Consider the following 26,931-nt stretch of genomic DNA (forward strand, 5'->3'; position numbering starts at 1 on the left):
TACAAGCTGTTGTTTTTATTCGCAAAAAAAAACATCAATACATTCACATTTCGCTAACGAATCAAATTTCACAAAGTACGAGCAGACAACAAATGCATTCCTGTAACAGCAGCGCAACAATGGCCAAATAATGAGACTCCCTGCAGACAGCTGTGCCACCGGCACCAAGGGAGAGGCAACGTCGGACACTCCGCCCCTACTGACCATCTTCTGACAATTAGCTTCATCGCTCATAGATTTATCCAGGATAAATATTGTGATCCGTTAAGTTTACACGAGGCCGGCAGCCGTGGCTGCACTGCTTTGCAAACCCCGATATCGATGCATGAAGTGATGCACCGGTGGCTTCCGTGAAGTCTGTAGAGCGGCACTTCTCGCGCAGCTCTGCGTTGTTATCGACATGCTCGTGAATTTTTACGGAAAAACACATTGCCAAACGTGGATAGTTGGCCTGATCAGGGAGTGCCGAGTTGTTTCAAGATGCATCGCTCTAAAATAACCAATTGCTCTTCGGTGGCCAATTTGGATGAATGACGCTGTTTGCACGACACACATCTCGCAAACGGAAAGGATGCAAGTTGATGGTCCATGTGGGACTTGACTTTATCACCATCGTCCATGCAGTTCAGGGTCAATACATTGAGTACCACATTGTGAGAAGCCGTAAGAAGTTGTTTTTTGGACAGAACTACCACAAGAGGAATGTACACCACTGGTTCAACGCCGCTAGGTGGCTTGTTTAATCAGGGAGATTTAAAGTTATTTACTTAATCCACAACGGTAAAACAAGCCATGATGCCAAACAGAACACGAATATCTTTTATATGACCGAGAACCAATTGCTGATGTTTTTGCAAGGCCCTGTTACAGGTTCGCAATTGTGGGTACCAAATGGAGGCGCCGCAAGGGATGTGGTCATGTCTGCACAGCGGTGGAACGAAGTCTCCTGCCATCAAGGAAGGGCACTGTTCCTGTATCACATCTTCAATTGAAAACTCGCCGATTTAGAACTGCCTTTTTGTGTTTAGTTTCTTGATTGGCACGGCTGGCTACGTACGATGTGAAAGAAGTTCAACATACGTATGTACATACTTTCAATCACCCGCTCCCCCTTAACCCAGCTCCAGCCTGGCTTAGTGCAGCGATTGACCTCCAATCTCTCAACACCTAATCCATCACTTCATAACACCTCCCAGTGCATATGTTGAGTGCTGTTGTCTCAGTTAAACAGGTAGGCACCATTGCTTTCCCCCCCCCCCCCACTAATCCCCATTTTCCATTTTTTACGTTTGCACCACTGAACAGTGCTCCGTAAATGTAATGCTGACATGTGCGTAAGTGCCGAAAGCGAGTTTAGCAGTGACGAAAAGTTAGTTCCTTCAACTCGGGTCACATGGTGCAGTTTTCAGCAAAAGCCAAGCAATCCGGTACGTGGCGGACCTTACTAGGGGGCCTACGAAGACGTCCTTTGTCTCGGCGAAGTTGACTTGCCTGTGCGCAGTGAGTAACATACAGCTCTCTCTGTACAGCACAAGGTGATGCTCATGGGAAGATGTTGCCCGACTCAAACCTTCAAAGGTTCACTTCTGCAAAGAGTAATTTTTTTTTTACTTGGCTTCCCCTTTAATTCTTTGGCAAAATTCAACTTCGGTCTATCGAGAAGCAACGTATCTAATATCAAAGCCATGATGATAATTGAGATGCACAGTGGCTGTGACCAGTCCCTGGCACAACCAATACGAAGGGTTTAAAGGCCAAGCATGCAAGGAAGCTGGTTGGTGGCTAACTATTAAACCTGACAGAAAACCAGCGTTTTCTGCAGCCGAATATCACAGCATAACATGGATTATATTCAGAGGGGTTGCATTGCAGAGAACACTCAACTTAACACACTGGGTTTGACTTGGCCCATCATCTCACTAGAGTCCAAAACAATTAGTAGCACTGTGATGACTCAACAGTGGCTATCCTATGCATAGACTGGCCTCCCACTCAGAAAATGTTTAAATCCCTACAACTCTCTGGTAGCTGTTAACAATGGAACGAGGTCCATCCCATGCTCCTTGGGGTGGAGACACGCCTAGACTTTGACTCATCCGCACAGCAGAGCAAGGTGGGGGGGTAAGTCTGTCGTGAACTTCCGCACCAAGCACAGGACGAAAACCCTGCGACAGACCCACAAGTGCGCGTCTCCCGTAACCACGGCACTGATGATGTGCCCCCCCCCCCCACCAAGTCTGTCCCCCCCCACTCCCCGCCCCCCCCCCCCCAATAGGTGTCACTCAGGGAATGCGGAGGGGGTGGCCAGGGGACGTGCACTCAGTGCTGGGTCCACTGGATGCTCTTGAGGTCGATGCCGTCTTGAACCATCTCCCACAGGGGGCTGGGAACAACAGACCACACATAACTGTTTATACACGGATGGATTGTGCCCGCATATCTGCATTTATAAAAGTTACACCCAGCAGAGTAGGGCCGTGGTTTTATGGCAAGGTTAAAATTAATCGCCGAACATTTAGACCGCAAGCTCTGCAAGACACTGCGCTACAATGTGTCGTTAAACCCGCCACCACCCGACACAGCCAGCTCCTGACTAGGCCAGCACACCCGTGTATTGGACAGTGAACCCACAACATTCACAATTATAGTAACGTCGTTTCGCCGGTAGTTACAACCAGCCTCATCAGGCGACAGCCAGATTATGGACAATATTGGTGGCAAAAGCCTACGTGTTGAACTGTGCTACAATCTTGGCGACGGGAGGTCACTGCACAAGCCGTATCCAAATCTGTCCTCGGCCCGCTCTGCATTGACAGCCTCAAGTGAGTATTTGGTGCTGCGTGTAAACATCAGCGACGGGGGATAGAAAGGTGGAGTGTGCATGGTGCACGACTCCCTTGCGTGGCATGCTGGTCTCAACAAGTACGTGTTAGCAGCACTCGCCCCTACCGCACAAACACCCGCATCTTAGACTTGCAGATTACGACAGGAAGTGCCGTTATGTATGATGAACTTCGCACCGTACAGACCCAATTGTGCTAATCGGTGGTGCTCAATGAACGGTGAGCACCTACTGAGGCCAGCATGGCATGCGAGACAGTGGTGCTACTCACATTACTCCCAAGACACTTGTCTGCCGTCTGTACCAGGTACTCGTTTAATGTTGAGACACCCCCAAGCGCGGCCTGGGACATGTTCAGAAGCCACTTTCCACTGATGAGGCGCACGGTCGGGACTTGGTTGGGACTTGCAGTGCAGTGCGAGAACCTCCGTACCACCACTCCGCTCACTCGCACAAACAGAAAGGCCCGTGTGTGTGCGCGCGCAGAGCGGCTGCTCACCTCATCTCGCGCAGACGGTGAACGTGATGAATGCACTTTTCCACCGTATAGTCCACTTCCTGCTTCGTGGTGAATCGCCCGATGCCGAACCTGTCGCACGATCAGAGAATGGTGAGGGGGGGGGGGGGGGAGACGATGGCATTCCAACGGCAGAGCACGCAGCACGGCACTGCACCTCTGTGAGACTGCCTCGGCCGTGTGCTCAACGAACAATCCGTCTTGGCTGGCACAACACCACACTTATAGCACGATGGGCCCTTTCACAGTCATTTGTTGCATGGTGAGAGACCATTAAAAGCCACTGCACAGGACAATGTTAGGAGAATGTTTCGAGAAGGATTCAAATTATTTAAAGTCCAGCGTGAGACGATTCGGGCAATGCTGAAGGAGAGGGGGAAGAAGCAGCAGAGAGCGGGGCGAGTGTGGGGTGCCTTGGTGTGGGCGTGTGTGCAAGTAGGACGGCACCTTTGATTTAAGTAGCGCAATCAAAACTACGCAAAATTACAACTTATTTAAGTCGCAAAACTACGAGAGTAAATCAATATAAACTAAGACACCAATGAACACCACGAACAATTAAAAAAAAGCCAAAAATAACGTAAACGTGATAAGTCAAACGGTTGATAATTTTTGATAGTCACTGGAATAAATGAGAATAAGTTTCATTTTCTGGTGGGAGCAAAGAAATTGAGAGAGAATCTCAGGAGCGCTGGTCCAGTGACATCACAAGTGTTCAGGGTGCAGCATTAGCCACTCTGATCGCCCCTGGGACCTCAGCCCAGGCTGAACTGGGCACGATGCCGCACGTCTGCCTGTTGAACTTCTTTCGCATGGTACGTAGCCAACCGTGCTAATCGGAGATGCGGGGTAAATAAAACAAACTAAACACAAAAAGCAGTTCTAAAGCAATGAGTTTTTAATCTAGATGATAATTTAAAAGTGCATAGCTGCAGTGGTTTCCTAACTTCGGAAGAGCGTTCCAGATGGCCGCAGAAGCGTATCTGAAAGCGCGCGGTGCGGTGACACAAGTCTTTGTTCGATGACGAGACAAAAGCGAGGATGACATAAGTTGGCGTGATGACGGTTTATGCCGCTTGACGAGATCAGCAAGGTATTGCGGTTCACTTGCGCCAAACATTTTGTGCATACGAGTGCGAAACTTAGAATTGAAGAAGTGGTGGTGGCACGGGAGGGGGCTCACCTGATGGAGGAGTGAGCCAAGTCCTCGTCAGTGCCGATGGCTCGCAGCACGTAGGAGGGCTCGAGCGACGCGGACGTGCAAGCGCTGCGCAAAACGCGTCGACCGCATTAACACGCGGGGGGGGGGGGGGGTCAAGAGTCAATGGGTGGCACCGCAATCACCGAGCACGACACGGCAGCGAGACCACGTGGTCACCTCCCCTCCCCGCGGGTGCCGCAGTGGCGAGATGTTAACTACCTCGCCTGGTATACAGCAGGCCGTGGGTTCGATACGGACCCCGACGCCTGCTGTATATTTGGAGTTTGCGTGTTCTCTCTCACCACGGTGATGTGGATTTTTCTCCGGGTTCTCCGGTTTTTCCCTCCATATTTAAAATCAACGTGCATTTATGGGTATTTGGTCGCTATACATTGTTCACGTGATAAACCACTTCGCTGAGCAGTCGCTTCTGAAACAGAGCTGTATAGCTCAGTGGGCTTTACCTGGCAAACTAAAAAATAGTTTCGCTTTTTTCACAGTCCACCATCTCTCTGGGGTCAATTAAATCGGCGCTTGTTTTGTGCCAAGTCAACAGCAAGATTGTCCACACTCGCTAGAACATCAATCTCGCTGCAATATCAGTACAACACATCAATCACGTTTCAATGTTATTTTTTTGCAATTGGCTTTAACTTATTAATATTACATTCTGAAATGTAAAGAAAAACTCGAAAATTATATTTTACAACTGTAATTTTTGCTTGTTTTTTTATATAAAGTTGCTTCAGTTGTACACTGCATCTCAACTGAAGGGTTATGTGGCATCTTTCGAAGCTCACCGCATTGTTCCTCCAGTAATATAGCAATGTGGAATTCCCACCACTGCCTCAGAACCAACAATGTAAATGAGCATCACACCCCAAGCTCGTTAACGTAAGGCGAGTCTTCGATCATAAACTTGACTATGAAGGACTACAGAACATAATAAAAAAAACAAGTCTCTTGCAGTTAAATAAAATGTAACATCGTATGAATCTATATCCACTAAAACAAAATACTGAGCGCCAGTGGTGGACACACACACACACCAGTGGACAGTGACTTCTGTACTTACAAACATTTGACTTATGAACTTTCAGAGACACGAACAAACCTGTCTCTGTCCAGTTGCCTGTTCAGACTGAGAGTCGGAGGTTCAACCACTGCGCAATAGATGGCGGTGGTGACATCTACATCTGCAAAACGTGAAGAACCAGTGGCATCTACGTCTACAGGAGATTAAACAACTTTTAAAGCCATTCCCCGTGTTTAGTGTACATGCCATACAACATGTTTGGAATCGACAGGAGCAAAGTTGGACTAACGAACAAATCGAATTACGAACAGTACCCTCTGGAACCTAACTCGTTCGTAAGTAGAGGAGGCCCTGTACATGGACACAAACACGAGTGTACATATACAGAAGTTTGTTGTCATTCCCCTGCACCTCCGATTAACACGGTTGGCTACGTATGGTGCGAAGAGAAGTTCAACATACATATATTCCAAATTCCGAAGCGGAGGGCCAGTCTCTGCAGAGCACAACCACTGCCGACTCGCCACAATGTGGTACGACCGACCAATCGTGTCCCAGAATGGTTATTGGCCAAATTGACCACTGAGCATATTTTGAGTAAACAACCTTCTCATCAAATTTCGATTTAAAGCTTTCGTGACTGCAGGGATTCATATTGTTGGTTCTTTCAGTAAAGTCACGTGACTTTATCGAAAGAACCAAGAATATATAACCTTCTCATAGTCGAGTTGATCACTCTTGCAACACCGACACCCAACCAGATGGAGAATGAGTGAAATTGATAGTGTGTGTGTTTGTGCGTGCGAGAAATTTGAAAGCATTTACCTTCCCGAGGACAAAGCTACATCCTTCAGAGCCATGAGAAGAGATTCACCCTCCACGTACGCAAACGACAGATTAATACAACCTAGGGGATACAAACAACAGCCGCATGCGCTTGTGTACACACACAAACAATAATTCTGCATCAACTCGTACGACGCAATTATTTATCTGTTTCACCAAGACAACCCTGACTCCGTCTTAAGACTATATTTTACATGAAGCTTCATCAACATTGAATGTTTGGCTACATAGTTGAGCTATATCATGTGTGGCCAGGTCACTTCTGAAAATAGGTGAATACCTCAGTGGGCTTTGCCGGGTAGAATGTGGATGGTTTAGTGTTATCTGTGTGTTTTTGGGTGATTTGTTTACCTTTCTTGTACTTTGCACTACGATTGTGTTTTTGTACTGTTTGTTGATGTAATGTTCATACCCACCCCGACTGGACATCTGTGAAAAAGAGCTTTATAGCTCATCGGATTCTTCCTGCATAAATAAATATATTCTGATTCTGAAATCATGCCTGGTTAGTTGTTTGCATGAAGAAGCAAACATGTTGCCTAAAGAAAACTCACCACGCATACCAGGGAATAACATTTAAACACAGCTGTCTGAAGAACACCTCTGTTAGCAACCTACTTGCTGTACTGTTTACTAAAAAGAACCCTTCATTGTGCTGCCAGAGGGTATACTACACACGATGTCCCCGTCTTGACGTCATCCACTCACCCTGCCTGCACGTGTGCACGTCACAGCTCACACAGACGAACCCTTGACGATACGTGAACACAACCATAACACACTGGTCAACGTGCACGAATGCTGCATTGAGTGCCTCTGTCAATTTAGCTAAACGATGTACAAACACCAACCCTTACCCAAACCCTCATACAGCCCTGATCCAAACCCCACTCTAATACAAACATTAGCCCGAATCCAAATCCCAATCCTAATACAAACACTTGCCCTAATCCTAACCCAAATCCTAACCCAAACTCCATCCCACACTAACACTCTTCACAGTAACTCTCTCTCGCTCTTTACCTGTAATTCTACCACAAACACTAACCCCCCTACATTAGCCATAATCCTTCCCCATCACTAACATCTCCCTCACACCTAACGTTATTGTGACACTAACCCCCATCCTTTCCCGAAACACAAACCTACGTGAATTCTCATCTCAATTCTCCCATAAATCTACTGTGGCCATACAACCCAAACTCTGGACCATATAGTAAACTCTGGTCTGCGCTGCTTCAACAAAGGCAGGGCTGGGGAACGTCCGGCCCGCGGGCCATATGAGGCCCGCGAAATCATTTGGTGTGGCCCTGCCAAGGCAACCGCAGGCGGGACTCGAAATTCAATAAATCTAGGAGCAAACCTGGAAAAGCAGTTGCGAGTAGCAACATCATCAATACCAGCTAACATCACACGCCTCACCAAAAAGAAGCAGTTCCAGCCATCACATTAGAGGTATGTTCATTAAATGTTTGACCAAATATAACGGGCTAATTTTTAAGTTGATAATTTTGTATGGCCCGCGAATGATGTTAGAAATATCCAAATGGCCCTTGGCAGAAAAAACGTTCCCCACCCCTGAACTAAGGAGTGGTAAAACTACACCAACTCACTCCTGAAGCCCTCTCATAGCTAGCAGACCTCGACCTGTGGAATATAGCTCACGAACATATTGACGTTATATGCAAGAATAAAAACCCATAAACACAACCAAACCCTAAAACGAATTCTAATACTGTCCTAACCCTGACCTAGCACTAAGACTAACCCCTCATACTAACCGCTCACACTAACCCGATCTCTAACAATAATCATCACCTTACCCCGGCCCTACCCGAGTGCCAAGCCCTGCAAACCCATAGCCCGTAGGAAGCTGGGGCTTACCGTGGTACCTCTGCTCAGCGTCCCCGTTCATGATGACGTCCTTGAGCTCACCCATGAGCCTCTGGACGAGCCGATGAGACAGAGCCTCGATTCGCTTGTTGTCGTACTGACGGGGGGAGGGGGTGGTGGAAGAGGGAGCGGGCCCCGAGTCAAACTCTTCCCACACCGGGCGCACTACTGGTGGGTGAGCGTTGTTAGCGAGCACCTATTAAGGCCAATACGCATGGCATGAGCGGATGGTGTGGCTAGAACTTTATTTCCTGGATACTGATATTGACTATATCACAACCCTTTGTTTGCTCAACTTCTTTCGCATCATACATAGCAAACTGTGCTAATAGGAGGTGCGGGGAGAAGGACAACAAACTTAACACAATCAAATATTTAAAAATACTTTTTTTTTAAAACACGCTTTAATGAAATATACTGTCCGAGCTGCCCCTCCCCCTTAGCCCATCGCCCCTCCCCTCCTTCCACATCCCCCGCCCCTGGGCGTGGCTCCCCGAGGCTTGCCGTGCCGCAAGGGACCACGTGGTGATTTACAGGCAACGTCAGTTGAGCGTGGACAATTAGAGCCGTTAAAAAGATTGTTTAAAAAATTAATATAATTTTTAATGATAGAATATAGTATTGTCATCAGTATGATACACCTATACCAAGTTTGCAGTCGATAGCACATTGGGAAGTGTGTAAAAATTGAGTTACAAGATTAGTTTTTTATGGATACAACAGACGAAGTGAGTTAAATAAAAGCGTGTAAAAAAGCTGTTCTAAAGAAATGAGTTTAACATTTTTATCTCAAGATGACTTGGGGGAGGCGCCAGGATAGGTCAGAATCACAGTTTTTACTGCTGTAATGCGTCATGGCTAGGGACACTAATCATACAAATATTAGTTTTTTTTTATTTAGCCATAAAACCTCATGGCCACAAGAGTTGATTTCAAGAGGCAAGTAAAATAGGTCAAGGGACACTTTTAATCCCTGAAATTAAATCTTAATCCAATGACCTGTGAGCACCCAGATAAACTGTTCCCAAAGGCAAGATAAAGCCAATCAAATGTTTGAGCTGTAATGAGAATAGGGTAGCGCTTACTACTCCAATGGAAGCTCAGAACCAACCTTGGAATATCCACATTCGTATGATGAAGGCCAGGCTAAGCACTGCATAAGACACTTGCCGATGACTTCTGACAAAGGTGGTACTTACTTTGTCAGCCGATAACCAACCAAATGTTGAACTCGCACCACAACACTAATCAATCTCTGCTGCACGGACCAGTCGACAGCCTATTTGCTGTACCGCCTACGATTAGCTGCTGCCGAGTATCCCGATCTCTCATCAAGGAGCATAAACCATCACGCAAACTCTGGTCATTCTCGCAGCGGTTTCTGGCTAACCACCGAACACTGCATCGCGCGCTTTCAGATGCGTTTCTGCGGCCGTCTGAAACGCTTTTCCCTCCGAAATTAAGAAGCCACTGGAGCTTTGCCCTTTTAAATCATCTAGATCGAAAACTTATTTCTTTAGTACTGCTTTTTTTTCTTAGTTTGTAGTCCTTCCCCTGCACCTCCGATTCGCAAGGTTGGCTCCGTACGGTGTGAAAGACGTTCAACGTACGTACATAACACCAACGCCGTAAGGAAATGGCGAAGGATTGGGGAGTATGGTCGGGGGGGGGGGGGGGTGGGGCGGGGGAGTGAGCAGGGGGGCTGCGTCGCTCACCTCCATCTCGTACAGCGCGACGTCGCACGCCGCCCCGAGCCCCACCACGAGCGGCGTGGGCACGGTGCCCGAGCGCAGCCCCCGCTCCTGGCCCCCACCGCTCTGCAGGGACTCGACGCGCACACGCGGGCGGCGACGCACATAGATGGCCCCAACGCCTACGCACACACAGACAAAGATCCCCCGTATAGCCTCGGCAAACTCTTGGGGCGAGTGCTGTTAACAAAACAAAAAACCTTCATCGTGTGTTTATTTGTGTATGCTGTTGCAACGTTCTGACCCGCCCCGGCTGGACATCTGTGAAAAAGAGCTTAATAGCGCTCATCGAATGTCTCCGGCATAAATAAATATGCTGATCCTGTTAGCAAGTGGCAGCTATCTTCTTCTTTCGTCTGGTTCACGAAAATGCAGAGCAACAACGACAATTTCACTTTCAGGAGGTCAAGCCAGATATCTGAGTCAGGAGCAGCGGAGTGTATTGCTGCGATGTCTTCTTCGTCTTTGTGGATCAGTGGCACCTCTGAAAGTCCGGCACGGCACACAAGTGGGTGTTTGGTGGGGGCCAGCACCAAGCCCGTCTGCCTTGTTCTCGCAAGTGGCGATGTTTACACACCGCACTGGGTACTTGTTTGAGGTCGAGTCGACCTTGGGGGAAGGCCAGGATTGGTTCAGATCATCGTCACCGGTGTTGGCCGTGAGCGGGAGCAGAACTCTGGTCGCCGGGTTCGTAGCGCGGCGCGCTAACCGGTGAACTACCGCTTCCCATGATACAATTGAGCCAGAGGCAAACACGCAATTCCCACCACCTTTGACATGAATCATAACAATACACAAAGTGCACCGATTGACAAATGCACCTTCACCCCTCTGAACTCCAGGCACACTTAAGAGCGGCACGTCCGCGTGCAATCGCGACCTTTGGGACCGTAAATCTTGTGTCCGCTGATGGACATGAGGTCGATCTTCATGTCGTTGACGTCGATGGGGATCTTGCCGATGGCCTGTGCTGCGTCCGTGTGGAAGAACACCTTGTGCTGGCGGCACAACTCTCCTGTGGGGGGGGGGTGATGGTGGTGGGAAATGCCAGGAACGGGGCAACCAGTCGGCCAGCAAACGCACCGCCAGGGCAAAAACCGATAACTCGCACAGGTAACAATCCACAGTCCGTATGGTGATTTTACAGTGGCTAGAAACAGCACAGATGCTAACTGGCCTATGGTGTAGGATTTCGTCACTTCTGTCATGCGGAATGTATCAGGGTTTTCGCGATATGGCGATACTACAATATATCGTACAATATAAGATCCAGGATAACCATATCAACCACGTGTAAAATATCATTATATCGTGACTTTCATCGTTCATTTATTTTTTTCTACTTACTATATATGATAGCAAAGTGTTCAATGGATTATTTAGTAATGCTGTGCAACTGACAAACATGTGCATTATAACCATTATAGACTGTATTCATGTTCTTGGTTCTTTCGGTAAAGTCACGTAGAAGGGAAATAATAAAATAATAACAATAAAACAATAAAATTCTCACGACGTTTCGATTGCAATCGTGAGAATGTAATTGTTTTATTTGTATTATTTTATTATTTCCCTTCTACGTGACTTTACCGAAAGAACCAAGAATATGAATCCCTGCAGTCACGAAAGCTTTAAATCATTATAAACTGAATGATTATAATGACTCGCGGCAGGCGAATGTTGATTGAACAGCAGTCGAGGAACGCATAAGTAATCTTAATGCGCACTGGAAGTACGGCAAAGCACAAATCAGCAGAAGCGTGAAATATAACTACAAAGTTATAGGAAAATAAATATTGTGACAGCACTCCTAAGGAGCATTGACCGAAGTTAGTACTTGAGTGTAAGATTGCCTAGGAACAGCAGGTGTTGTAGGATTGGGCTGCATGGTGGGCAGGAGATGGAAGCACGGCAAACGGGATCTTGAATCCGTGTGCAGTGTAGAGTGTTGCCCCCTTCGTGTGCGTGGGTTTTCTCCGGCTTCTCCCACATGCCAAACACTCACTACATGGAATTGGTCAATAATGTTAATGCAGAGGCCTCCTGAGACAGGAGTATTTGGACTCATTCTGGCTTTCCTAGCAAATTAAAAGGGACTTATTATAAATAAAACTCAAAGAATATACAAGCTCAACAGCCAGTAGTCGAAATTCTACATTCCTACAGCACGCATCAGTATTTCTAGAAGACAACCAAACCTTGCTTATCTGCAACGTAACTCTACAGTTATGTAACTGCATAGTGATGTGGTTGCATGACTGCACAGTGTTGTAATAACAACAGAGTGATTGTAAGTGTCTCGGTCTCAAGATTGTTTTTGGAAGGGCCATGCTTCGGATGTTTAGTTAATTCTTTCCTGTGTAATTTTGCCAATGAGACAAACCAGATTCCACGGCGAAATAACCCCACGCATATTAAAAGAAGACTGATAATACTGGACAAGCAGGTAGCAAAAAGGTAACTCTCTCGTTGCAACAGAAGTTGAAATTCTCAAGACTGAATTCAGTTGTTCATCTTACACGGGGTGCTTCATTGGCAAGGCCCGCGGGCCACTGGCGGCCCCTGGTGGCCTTCAGTGCGGCCCCTGGCGTGCGGCCCCCCCGACAATACACAACACCTGACAATATCCCTTGCAGACGGTGGCGGCCTTCATACAGATGTCATCCTATTGGCGAAAGTGGACCCCTCTGAAAATGAGTGAAGAACACTGCTTAAGATGCTATAATAATATATTTATATATAAATATACCCAGGAAAGCCATACTGCATCATAGGACTCTTTTTCAGGAGGGATCCTGCATTGGATTTTTATTTTAAGACGTTTTCAGCCAATGAAATTAGCCTGATGACGACCGCTTGTGTTGCGATCGAAAAGTCGTGATTTGTTTCATTTTATTTCTAACTACGTGACTTTACCGAAAGAACCAAAGAGTAGTGAAATCAGTATTTTTTGCCAAGGGCCCCTGGACGCAAAACACTTTTTTTATAATATAAAAAGGCGGGCTAGAAATGTGTTTAGGAGAGATGATACAACAGATGTATTTCGGACAGTGAAATATGATCGAAATATGTAGCGAGAGGAGAGATAGCAGATGTAGGATAAATATTAAATGAGAAGAGACATGAGAGACGGACGAGAGAAAGTTGCACAAATAAAAACACGTTTCCAGCACTTCGATGAGGTGAGACAACTCCATCAACTGCAGTCCTCACTCCAAGCCCAACCAACTTGACACCCACAAGCCCGCATACTGATCCAGATGACTCGTTTAATCATTCCACGTTAGTGGCAAATATCAAGGATTATTATTTTTATTTGAAAGCCACGGTGGCGCGTCGTGTACCGTGTGGCAGGCTCGATTGGGACACAGTTAATGCAGCCTTAGCGTAAGAGAACACCTTGTGCGTGGTATGTGTCAAGTGTGGGGTGTGTGGTACGCAATGTGTGGCATGTGCTGCGTGACGTGTGGTATGCGTAGAGCGTGGGGCGTGTGTTGTTCGTGGTGTGTGTGTGTACATACTGTTTATAATGTGCACTGTGTGTAGTTTGCGTGTGCACCGTGCGGGGTGTGTAGTGTACACTGTGTGTTATGCAGACAGTGGCGTGTTGTGTACCGTGTGGGGTGTGCAGTGTGCGTGTCCCGCGTGCCGCGTGGACTGCGGCGCTGTGTGACAAACACTCACCAATTTCCCCGATAGGTTGCTTCACCCCGATCTCGTTATTCACGGCCATCACAGACACCAGGCACGTGTCCGGGCGCAGCGCCGTCTCCAGTTCCTGTCACGGGCCGACAGACACAGAGCAGCACTTAACCATCGGCAGGGCTTCAAGCCTCGTTCAGCCATCAGCAGGCTCATTAAGTCTTGTCGAATGCTCTGTGGTGAGCTAGAAAGATCTTGCTTGGCGGTCAGTTTTAACGAGATTCGCTTAAGAATCGGCAGTGCAGCAAACGTCACGTAAAGGTCATCAGTGTGATGAGCCTCACTTAATCTTGAGCAGATCATGTAACCCTGAGTAATGCTTCATTAGCCTGAGGGCGGTGGTGTGCTCCAGCGCTAAACTCAATCAAAATATGGCGAGTTCGCGATCAACTCGCAATTGGGGTGGTCGACACAGCCTATTACCCCCCTTTGGGGTTGACAAAATGAACAACACTCTGTGGAAAGTCGACAGCGGGATTGTGCTATGGACAGACTGCCCCCTGCCATATGAATGGTGATTTTTTTTCTGTTACTTCTGGCTTAAGGCCACAGGGATGAGCACCGATCTGTGCGGAGCTCCGTTTGAGCAGCGAGACCCAATTTGTTCTTTTTTTTACAAATTCCATTAATCTACATTGATTTACACTCAAATGTGGGACAAGTGTTTTAAAACTGCTGCCACGTGACAAACTACACTCGTGAATGGCACCACGTGATCTTTAGCAATCAGTGATGTCAATTTGAGCCACGAAAGAAAACACATTTGGGAATCATTTACACATCTTATCAAAATGAGAAATGTTCGTTGTTTGCTGTTACAGGGAAATCCAAACTGCCCATAGCATGGATATGGTTGTGGGGGTATTTTTCAAAATAAACTGTGTTGCAATCCTGCACATGTGTACTCAAGCCCTGTGATGTTATCGAGGGATCAATTATTAAAGGCAGCATTTGACCAGTTTAGCTCGGGGGATGTTTTTGGGTTGTGGGTACAAGTCATGGTCATCATGTCCTTACTACACGGCTCACAAAAGTCATTGTGACGCCGTGGTTCTGAATTACACACTTTACGTGCATTTAACTAATACACATCATTAAAGTATGCCCATTGGCTAGTGTACTGCATTACGAACCCGGAAACCTGAGTTCGATTCACGTCCATGTCTAGCATTCTTGGACAGTGATATTTGAACCATTCCTGGAAATCCCCCCTTCACCAACATGCACCAACCAACTTGTTGAAATATGGTGGCGATAATAATACGCTCCTGTTGCCACTGCTGCTGACAATTATATGTATGCTACTACTACTGCTGATGATGGTGCTGATACTGATGTTATTGTTTCTGCTCCTGGTACTGCTTAGAATGATAATCGTGACCACAATACAACTACTGTTGCTACTACTTCTATTGTTACTGCTGCAGGTGCTGCTGCTGATGATAATGCACGAACTAAAACTCAACTTTTTACTTTACCAAGTAAGGCCCACTGAGCTATATAGCTGTTTTTGAGAAGTGACCTGGCCACAAATCATAAGCTCAATAAAGTGGCTTATCACGTGGAAATGTATCGCAGCCAAATACTCTAAAAGCATGCTTCTAAATGTGGAGAGAAAAAACCAGAGGACCCGGAGAAAAATCCACATGACCACGGGGAGAGAAAGAGGCACGCAAACTCCAAATATACAGGTGTCATGGTCGAGATCGAACCCACGACCTCCTACATACCAGGCAAGGGAGGGAGGTAATCATACCCGTGGTTAAATCACAAGCCTGCGTGCTTATATTAGGTTTTAGAATTGTGTTCGTTATTTACTTGCTTGCTTTTAGTTCTGTGCGGCGCCCTGCGGCCTCTGGGTGAAACGTGCCAAGTGTAAATTATTATTATTATAACATCTTGCCACCGTGGTACGTGCTGCCTGCTGCTCTCCCCGGCCGAGCGAGCACCTTCATGTCGACGAGGCCGTTGCTCTGCACGGGGAGGTAGGTCACCTCGAAGCCCTCGGCCTCGAGTGCGCGACACGAGTCCAGCACACACTTGTGCTCCGTCTGCGTCGTCAACACGTGCCGCTTGCGCTGCTTGTAGAACCGCGCCACTCCCTGCCGCACACACGCAGGTACCAAGTAGGTGCACGCGTGTGTAAGGCAGAGACAAGACAATGTCCATCACAGAGGTTTTTGGGTTAGATCGCGTAAATATAAGTGTTGTTAAACACGCCACCACCCGACACAGCCAATTAGTAAGGTTTGCCAAGTAAACACCCGTGTCTTGGAGAGTAAACCCACAAATCTTGCGGGAATAATCTCCAACACACCAGTGTGCTGAACTAAACAAATTGACATGTTTTATTTACGTGACAAACCTTAGTATAGTTGACCCACGACTTACGACGGCTCGACTTGCAACCCCCCGCTTTACGACCTTTCTTATAGCAATTAAGACCCCCCCAGTAACGACCAAAACACGTATCTACAATCGCCTAACGACTGCTACCGACGCCGAGTTGATTGGCGACGAGTCTGCGCACATCATGTGCAGACTCGTCGCCAGATTGGGCTGCTTTGCTCTTCTGCCGTATGCGTATGTACAGTATAGCCCGACAGTCCGAGGCTGCCTTTCGCTACGTCCGAGAAGAGGAAATGTAATGCACGTGCAGAAAAGTACTTAAGAATGTTCAAATGTGTTGGTTTTTACTTAATAAATGTTTGTGGAGGTTAAATATTTTTTGGGGGTATTTTCATTTATTTTCGTGGTCAATAATGGTATTTTTACGGTACGTAACGGGTTTCCGGGAACGGAACCCCAATGTATAACATTGTGCCCTATGGGAAACGAGGGTTCCACTTATGATGGCCTCGACTTGCGACCGTCGTATAGGAACCAATTAGGTCAAAGGTGCAGGGGTTGCCTGTAATTAGTAGTTGTATCAGGTGGTGGCGGGTTCAACGACACATTTATATTTACGCGATCTCACCCAAAAACCTCTATTATGGATATTGGTTATGAAAGCCTCCGTGCTAAACAAGACAATGTGCAATGTGACATCATATCCTGCTCAATGTGCCGGCCCTGGGCTTGTGCTCATCACACCAGAGCTGATACGGGTAATGCCCTCTGATTACCCAAATCTACTCTCGTGTTGCCACATTTACCATTAAAAAGTCTCACGATTTCATATATATAATAAATAAATACAAATAACGAACCTTGCCCAGATGATCATTTACTTCTGGCTAGGTAAAAAAGGACAATGTAAAGAAATCTAAACCTATACGGTATTTTTAAAAATGTTAATATTGTCAAAAGAATTATCGACTGCAATCTCCGATGAGCACGGTTGACTCTGTATGGTGAAAACGAAGCTCAACATACACACAAACATACCTTCACGGCGATGTTGTTGGACTCGGTGGCTCCGCTGGTGAATATGATCTCGCGAGGATCGGCTCCGATCAGCGTCGCAACTTGCTGCACGGTGAGCGCAACAACAACAACAAAGCAGAGAGGGGTGTGGTCGATGAAACCCTCGTGGCAGTTTCGCTTCACGAGTGCCTTTAGCAAATCGCACGGCGCCATCACACCGAGCACACGCGAGCGATGCTGTCAGCGCGCAACAACGGAGGTGGGGGGGGAGAAGAGGCGGGAGTCGAACCTGCCGCGCTTTCTCGACGGCCGCCTCGCTCTCCCAGCCGTAGGCGTGCGTGCGCGAGTGCGGGTTGCCGTAGTTGCTGAGCATGTGCGGCATCATGGCGTCCATCACACGCGGGTCCTGTAAAAAACGCGCACGGGCACACGGGACGCGCGCACAGGTAAGAGCTTGGGCCGTGGCGACAACGCACCGGGGGGGTCTGCTCGGTCGGCTGTGGTGGCACACGCCTGCAAAGCAGCGCTTGGGAAATGCAAGGTTAGTGGGTAGCGCAGAATTCATGACCCTCTCAACCTGCAACTCTATGAGGTGGTAGTACAGAAATGTGTGCCGCTTAGCCACCCACGTGAGCATTTGGCGCGACAATGGCGGGATGTTAACTAACTCACCTGGTAAACAGGTCGTGGGTTCGAACCCGACCCTGACGCCTGCGGTATATTTAGAGTTTGCATGTTATCCCCGTGGTCTAGTGGATTTATATTGTGGGTACTCTAGTGTTCCCCTCCACATTAAGAAACGTGCGTTTCGAGTAACTGGATGCTATACATTTCCACATGAGCCACTTCGTTAAGCTATCATTTGTGGCTTCTGAAAAAGAGCTATACAACTCAGTGGGCCTTACCTGGTAAAATAAAAATAGTTTAGAGTTTGGGTATTTGAGCATTACGCCCTTGTACTTGGGTATTCTGGGACGGCTCTAGTCTTAGCCCCACATACAACTTACTTGCTAATTGGCCAAACATCTCAAGTACAGCATCTTGAAATTACTCGAGAATCGTTATTTGACAAAAAAAAAGCAACACTTTGATTGTTAAATAATGACTACACAGGGCATAGTATTGCATGCAAGAGTGGGTAGCAATCTCAGGCAAGCTGAAACGAAGTCGACTCAGAGGGCTGTAACATGTCGTAAAGAGAAGACGGGAAATGCGCATTGGAAGGAAGGCGATGAACGTGGAAGCACCAAGCTGGACACCCAAGAGGTGAACCAGAATATGAAGGACTGTGGAGTCGACGTGGACAAGGCCCAGGGCAGGAAGGAGTCGATGAAGACAACCGGGAACAAAGAGCACACATGAGTGAGAAAAATACCGGGAAGATAAAGTATACCAAAACTCTTGCCCATTTTGGGGGTTTGCGCTCTTGAAAGTAGCTGCAATCGGCAAATCCACGATCCCAAAACTCAGACAAATGGGAAATATAGGGTTTGGTTCACGATTCCTTTTGTTTTATGTTACCCTACATTAAACCAAACATGACACAGGAAGTATTTTTTACGTAACTTAAGATTCATATTGTCTAACAGTGCTAAATATAACTTGTACGGGAAATGTACAGAATGGAAAAAAATATAACGTAGTAATACAAATCGCGGGTGGCTGAATCTCACTGCCTTCCTCACTGGATGATGGGATCACGTGACCTGGGACCCACACGATGGGCTGGAGACGAGATGGAGACGAGACAGCGTGTGTATTCTTCCGCGGCAGCATCATCGCGAGCAGTGCAGTGAGAATTCCTGTACAGTGCTCTTTACGATGCACAGTGGACAGGAATCTCGAAGTCAACCGCGCCACAAGGGCACGATCTGTACCTCAATTAATTTGGCGCGAGTGGTGAAATCTGTGAAGGGAAAACCGTGATGGGCGAGGTTTTGGTGTATTCCATGCAGATTGACTCGGCAGCAAGCGTATACTGTATGTCTGAAAGAATCAGGTGTCAATGGGAATGGTGGATACCTTAAACTGCAGCAACGAATCCTTATACAAAATAAATACAAAGCTCAGCCATTTAGTCTAATAGACTGTAGGAGGCAATTGTCATTCGTGAGCACCTATTAACGCATGTGCTCAGCAACTGTAATTTAAAACCCCAAGTTTCCACAACACTCGTGGCGCAGTTTAAAAACCACTGCGCTGCCAAGAGCACAAACACGGGAACGCCAGAACACATTGTTTAAACTGTCAACGCACCAGTCAACTCTCCTCCAAGCAGCCCGAAGCCAGCCAACACTTGTTTTAGTGTTTAGTTTGTTCTCCTTCGCACTCACCTCCAATGAGCACGGTTGGCTACTTACCGTGCGAACGAAGTTCAACATACGTACACACATACCCAGTTCGCGCAATGCATCATGTATATCTCGCCGTGTTCTACCTGCAGGTTTAAGCCGTCATGAAAGTTTACGTGCAAATTATTGGACGATTCTGCATTGGCAGCGATGCAAAAACACAATGACCAAAATACTCTTCAATAATGAAAAAAAATGCTAAAATAAAGTCATTTGTATTCCAAGTGAAATAGTCAAATGTTGCTTGAACATTGTATCATGGGTGGCCGGTTGTGGCGAGGTCAATGGCAACTTAATTCACGTAATTCACTTAGTGATGCATTCCTGGGCCTGTCATTTCAATATGGGGGTACCATGGTCGTGAGAACTTATCTCCCTCATCTGGTGTGCAGCAAGTAGTTGGTTCGTTCCCGACCCCGACACACCTGTATTTGGCTGCTAGAAATCTCCACATATGCACCTTCGTTGAGCTATCATTTGTGGCCAGGTCGATTGTGAAAAAAACTGTTTAGCTCGGTGGGATTTACCTGGTACATAAAATAATAAACTTTTTAGTTTTGAATATGGTCAGAGAAGCTCTTCTTAACTAACTCTCTCTGATGTCTCTATGTATGTGCTATGAAGGGCCATTACCGAAAACATTACCTATCATATTTTTTTCCTTTTAAGGCCGTGGTGTCATTGACAAACGTGTTGCGTTGTCATTATGCAAGTGCAGTAGTTTTGGCTGTGGTCTCAGGTCTCCTATATTAACAGACTTCTTGTTTGGGCTGTTATGAAAGTACTGAATCGTTTCATTATGTAAGCACAGCTGCTTAGGTTTAGTGTATCCCGCTACAACATTAGGCCACACTTATTCACGTTCCTGACCTTCTCACATATCAATATTTGTAACAATGCAAAACATTGGGCGGTTCCCTTACGGTTGTGCCAGAGGACAGTGCTCTCGAATACGTTATGGACTCGACAGGTAGGATTTGTGTTGCAATAACCCCCAGAGTATCTGCCTTGCGAAGGTACACCTAAAAAATGCAATCGGGAATTACGTTCTTCCAACAGTCGTGGAATATTTTTTAGTCGTGGGTTTGGTGGTGAATGCCTGCAGTTTTATAGACGGTTTGTGGATCGAAGAGATAATTCATGTGCGACATTGATACGTTTTAGACGATGATCGCAGCACAGAAAGTAGGCTATTGATCTGTGTAGTATTTTTTTTGTTAGATGCATGGGTTTTCTGCAGACAGTTTGGTTTCCAACAACTTTAAAAACATCCAATCAGGCAAATATTACTGCCAAGGCCACGCCAGAAAGACAGTGTTGAGATTTGTTTGAGGGTTTCAGGCGAAGGACTTTTATTATCACTACCAGTGGCCACAATAGTTAATTCGCATTCACGTTATTGAATGGTGTTGGTGCTGAGCTAAGGCAATCACAATCCCTTGTGAGTTAGCAAAGCCACGTTGCAGGCTGTGAGGTGGAGGAAATGTCCAGCAGTCCTTGTGTATTGGCCCCAGTACACTGCAGTGTCAATGATTGAGAATGGCATTGCATCTCATTAACGTACCCTGGGGCACACACAAGGCAATGAGAAAAATGTGCTAGAAATTAATGTACAGTGTAACAGAGTAAACCAGGCACGGCAGACCGGTTGGCCTAGAAATGAGTCGTTTGGAGGGAATTAATTTACTTGTTTCCCCTAACACTCGTAAAACGTACTTTGCCAAACGTCCCATTCCAGAAGCCATCTGAAAAGGAGTTTTAGACTTTTGTATATTCCTGTACATTATGGGTGTAGCACTACATCGATTCAGTTTCAGTTCATTTTGAAGTACCCTGTGAGCTAAGAAGCCCTGAAGTCGGGTTTCATCAATTAAAAAAACACCGTTTCCTTGACGTACATAACAGAGAAAAAATTAATACAAATGAATAAAAAAGGTAAGAAATTATAGAATTTTAAATACAAAATTTTTCTTTAGAAAGTTTTGAGTGAAGAAATTCTAAAAAGTGCAAGATTAGCCGTAGAAAGTGCCAATTAAGATCAATTCATACACTCTGGATACAAGCATTGCATTGTGTTACTCTCTATTCGCATACCGTCTATGTACTAGGTTAACATGACCCCTATTTTCACTGGAGCAGGGGTTAGGTAACCTGCGGCTCCGAAGCCGCATGAGGTTCTTTAAGGACTTTAAGGACTGCTTCATGACGTTATTCGCAAAATATGGCTCGCTCTTCATGTCATTTTAGTTGCCGACCCCTGCGTTAGAGGCTGCTGCATTCACGTAAAGAAAAAAAACTGATGATCGAATCAAATTCCGACTCCAAATCCTGACAATGTACCAAACCATGACAAGGATGCATCGTTATAGACATTCTAATCATGCAAGGATTTAATTCTCATTAATCAGCAGACATTCTCGATTAACTGCTGGAGGTAGGCCTCTCCACATCACCACTATCCCTCAGTCTCGCAACAGTCATCTACAAGGGCATCTTTTTGCATTTGGCTGCCATTCCGTCACCAGTCTTATCTAACGGCTATCATCATTTCACGCAATGTGCCCTCCCCAAGCCCCTTTACTTATTGCAATAATCAATCTGATGTCAACATGGTTACTGGAAATGTATATATGCGAATGTATATTGGAAACGTGGAGTGGATTAATTTGTCACGTTGCCTTTGTTTTTTTTATATAGTGTCACAATGTAGACACGGACTGTACAGATTTTGTCACGCAAAAATCCCAATGCAGAGCGGGTGCCCCGTTCACCACCGAATCTCGGAACACGCAAGCGGTTCAGCATTAATTTTATTTAGAGAGGCGTAGCGCCGTTGTTTTTAAAGACATTGTACTCACCGCAGAGATCTGTAGCGACACGACTGCGCTCTAGGATCGCTGTGGCACCAAACTGTGCCACGTGCTCGTGGGAAACTCAGGTCGGAATTCGTAGCGATAGTTATTTTGATTTTAGGGTTTATGATGATGTACATGTACGTCATCATAAATAGTCATCGGAATGAGAAAGAGTTAATACAATGTACAGTATTATTCAGCATGTTCACCACAATGCCTTGGATCCAAACAGAAGGCAGTGCTCGCACGCACAGCGTAGTACACCGATGTGTAACTGATAGTGAAACCGCTATCACGCACCCTCCAATTACCTGCTCCATTATCCACACCCCCAGATAGATAAACAGACCTTTGCTCTTATCCCCACTGCTGCACCAGTAAGAGGAGCAACTTGGAGATCAGGGTAAATCAATGCTAATTATCCACACTTCCCCTACAGGTACGACACAACGCAAATTTAATTGTAATGGAATGGTCTCTCGAAAGATAATGGTCAGAAATACTTAATTTGTTTTATTGTATATGATGTAAAGAAGTCCTTTGTTAATACACCGATGGATAAATGGCTCCACACGCAGTGTTGGCTGTGGGCGTTGTTTGACCCTACGGCACCATGCTGGTCAGTGCAGGTTGGTGAAGATGGGTGCCCGGGACCGATCCAGACATCACTCGCCACCGATACTAACTGTGGCCAGACGTCAAGCTGGGGTCGTGATGTTCATCGCACGGCGAGCAAAACCACTGTGCCGTGGACCAATATAGTGTACTTTTAATGAAGTCTACGCCACAACGCTCCCACATTGTTACCTATTGGGCATGTAACAAATTCACCCATGTTTACACATTTATACGCAAAGCATGCATAAAGTCGTTAAATAATGTACGATGTATGATCATTGTATGCAAAGTTCCATTGATTCTAAGCCATGGATTCCTACAGTGGATAGATATACAGGACATGAATGTCCTGGGCAAACCTTTTTGCAATCCACTCATGACCAGCATAGCAAGATGTACATAAGTAGGCCTTCATCCAGCAATGGATTGATAAAGGGTTATATCTATATATTTTTTGAAAACGTTACCATTACACTAACGAAACTCACAAAGGAACAAGTCGAGAATGAAATCTAGATCCAGATCATATTTTACAATTCATCAAATAATTTTGGTGAAAATTATTACGTTCCTACATACTCAGGATGTGTTCTCGGTTTACATTATAAATTAAAGTGAAATTATTTTATTGAAAGTTATTTAATCTTGTGGATCAACAATTACGTTTATTGATAATAGAGTAAAACCTTGGATTGCAAGCATAATTCGTTCCGGAAACGTGTTTGTAATCCAAAGCACTCGTGTATCAGTTGTAATCACGTGACGCTCGGCAGACAAAGCGTATACACGTAGTACTCGTATTGCAAGACCTCACTCGTTCATAAAATTAATATTTATTTAAAAAAATTGCTCGTCTTGCAAAACACTCGCAGACCAAGTTACTCGCAATCCAAGGTTTTACTGTTCATTGAAATCTAAAAGCATGAAATAAACCCGAAATTCGGACTAAATATTCGAAAATCAGATATTCAAATAAAGGAAATCATAAACTTACTCCATCTCTATATCCTATGAGATATCTAAACTAGTCCAGAGTTGCTTGACTTGAATCAATGCTGCTGAAACCGTGCACTCCTAGAAGGCGGTGTCGCTGATGGGTTTTGTAAGATCTACTTTTTGTGATGATGGTTATGTAAAAGTATTCCCTCGTTATTCGGGAGGGATATGTTCCGGAGATGCTTGTGAATAGCAAATTTCGCAGATGACATTCAAATACCTTAAATACAAAAATAATACATCTCATCACCTTCTCTCTCATCTCTTTATCTCGTCACTTTCTCGCGTAACATTATCTCTCGTCACTTTCTCTCCCTCTCGATGCAGTAGTCGTGTAGAGTTCCAGACGCGATTCGCGGACGGACCAAACATCGCAGACAGCAAGTTGGTGAAAAAGCGAGGGAATACGGTGTACTTATATACCGTACTCCTATTGAGTCACTCTTGCGTGTGTGAATCACAGTGGAGTGGACCCCCAGGCTGTGCCGCCAGTCTCACCATGGGGGTAGTGGCCTGCACGTCCATGTAGAGCGGACGGAGTTCATCTGGTCCGGGAAGAACCTTGGCCTGTGTCACATCTGTGTACGACACGCACAAGAATAGGAAGGACGGAGTTGGAACGATACATTAACCAACAGTAACCTTGAAGAAGCTGGAAAGCCATCCCACGTTCAGATGAGGATTTTTCTCCCTGTTTGTGTCACAATATAAAAACAAATTTAGCCATGCGTTGTACCTTAAAACTAATCAAGTTTTATCTTCTTGGTTCTTTCGGTAAAGTCACGTAGAAGGGAAGTAATAAAAGAATAAAAATAAAACATAAAATTATTCTCACGACGTTTCGGCCACAACGCAATTCATTCAGACGCTGTCTCCCCGACAGACCTGGTCTTCACCTGAGGACGGCTGCTTGCGTTGTGGCCGAAACGTCGTGAGAATTATTTTATTATGTTTTATTTGTATTATTTTATTACTTCCCTTCTACGTGACTTTACCGAAAGAACCAAGAAGATGAATCCCTGCAGTCACGAAAGCTTTAAATGGAAATTTAATCAAGTTTTAATTTCACCAAGGCCCACTGAGCTATGGAACTCTTTTTGAGAAGCGACCTGGCCACAAATGATAGCACAACAAAGTGGCTTATCGTGTGGAAATGTATAGCAACGAAATACCATCAACGCATGTGGTTTCTGAATGTGAAGAGAAAAACCGGAGGACCCGGAGACCACGGGGAGAGACCTGGTGCCAGGTCAGTGCCAACGATTCTGTTGTTCACAATCTCAATGTCCCCGAGCCCCTCGGGTTAATTCCACTCTCGTGATGCCACCTCGGTGTGCTTGGAGCACTCGCTGTGGCGAAGACGAAGCCACCCGGGGTGGTGGTTGCACTCCTTCCCGCATTATCGGGAACTGCAGAGGGGAATTCTGATTAAAGAATATTCTGGAACTGGCGAACACCGCCACTCCAATGTCAGGTGAATGCCCTCCCGCCTGCCCCACGAAGGCCTGGTTCATGTCCCTGCCCCTCATCCAATGCCACATGTATGCCCCTTCCCCCCTGGAATGCCAGGTCAACCCCCCCCGACCCCCCCATTAAAAGGCAAGTTAATGCCACTGCCTCTCCTCCAATTCAGGGTTAATGCCTCGGTCCCTCATCCAATGCCCCTCTAGAGGCCAGGTTAATACCACTCCTCCAACTCCAACTCAATGCCGCTTGCACCCCCACGCCCCCCAAGGACCCTGAACCTCTGAACCCAGGCCCCCCCCAAAGACCCTGAACCCAGCCCCCCAAAAGACCCTGAATACAGGCCCTCCAAGGACCCTGAACCTCTGAACCCAGGCCCCCCCAAAGACCCTGAACCCAGCCCCCCCAAAGACCCTGAACAAAGGCCCCCCAAGGACCCTGAACCCAGGCCCCCCAAAGACCCTGAACCCAGGCCCCAAGGACCCTGAACGCAGGCGCCAAGGACCCTGAACCCAGGCCCCCCAAAGACCCTGAACGCAGGCCCTCCAAAGACCCTGAACCCAGGCGCCAAAGACCCTGAACACAGGCCCTCCAAAGACCCTGAACCCAGCCCCCCCAAAGACCCTGAACCCAGCCCCCTAAGGACCCTGAACCCAGCCCCCCCAAAGACCCTGATCGCAGGCCCCCCAAAGACCCTGAACAAAGGCCCCCCAAAGACCCTGAATACAGGCCCCCCAAAGACCCTGAACGCAGGCCCCCCCAAAGACCCTGAACCCAGACCCCCAAAGACCCTGAACCCAGCCCCCCCAAAGACCCTGAACACAGGCCCCCCCAAAGACCCTGAACCCAGGCCCCCAAAGACCCCCAACCCAGCCCCCCAAAGACCCCCAACCCAGCCCCCCAAAGACCCCCAACCCAGCCCCCCAAAGACCCCCAACCCAGGCCCCAAGGACCCTGAACACAGGCCCCCCAAAGACCCTGAACGCAGGCCCCCCAAAGACCCTGAACACAGGCCCCCTAAAGACCCTGAACCCAGGCCCCCCAATGACCCCCAACACAGGCCCCCAAGTCCCCGTGGCTTCACCTTGTGTCGCGCTCCTCCTCTGCGAGGCCCTTGCTGCTGCAGCTGCCGCCACTGCCACGCTGCGGGGCCAGAGGGCCCTCGAGTAGAGCCTGAGCAGCATGTCCGCTCCTCGTCCCCTGGCTGCTGCTGCTGCTCTTGGATGATGCTTCTTGTGCCCCTGCTCCTCCTGGCTTGCTGCTCCTTCTCCTCTCCTGCTACTCCTTGCCTGCTGCTTCTCTCCTGCTGCTATTTTCCTGCTTCTCCTCTCCAAGCTGATGCTGCTGCCGCTGCCTCGTGACAGCGCGGTACCGACGACCACGCGCGGCGTCCCCGTAGCCGCCAACAGTCGCTCCGATTGGTCCGATGTTGGGTCACGTGCGGCCGCGCCGACCAATGGCGAGAAGGGGGCTCGCTCTGGGGCCCAAGTGCA

The 26,931-nt window shown here is 47.0% G+C and overlaps 1 protein-coding gene across 1 annotated transcript; it reads right to left on the bottom strand.

Moving 5' to 3' along the window:
* On the bottom strand, window positions 1-26,809 carry NFS1 (NFS1 cysteine desulfurase). Its single transcript, XM_061565575.1, has 13 exons — window positions 26,523-26,809; window positions 24,473-24,552; window positions 17,444-17,560; window positions 17,176-17,259; window positions 15,738-15,890; window positions 13,771-13,864; window positions 10,967-11,101; window positions 10,051-10,208; window positions 8,327-8,432; window positions 6,422-6,503; window positions 4,543-4,626; window positions 3,342-3,431; window positions 1-2,383 (listed from the first exon to the last, which is right to left on the bottom strand). The coding sequence occupies exons 1-13, from the start codon at window positions 26,620-26,622 to the stop codon at window positions 2,320-2,322; spliced, it is 1,347 nt and encodes a 448-aa protein (XP_061421559.1). The 5' UTR covers window positions 26,623-26,809; the 3' UTR covers window positions 1-2,319.
* Window positions 26,810-26,931: the final 122 nt, after the last annotated feature.

This window comes from Lethenteron reissneri, chromosome 35, assembly GCF_015708825.2.
Source record: "Lethenteron reissneri isolate LAM-NWPU_2019-01 chromosome 35, ASM1570882v1, whole genome shotgun sequence".
NCBI lineage: Eukaryota > Metazoa > Chordata > Hyperoartia > Petromyzontiformes > Petromyzontidae > Lethenteron > Lethenteron reissneri.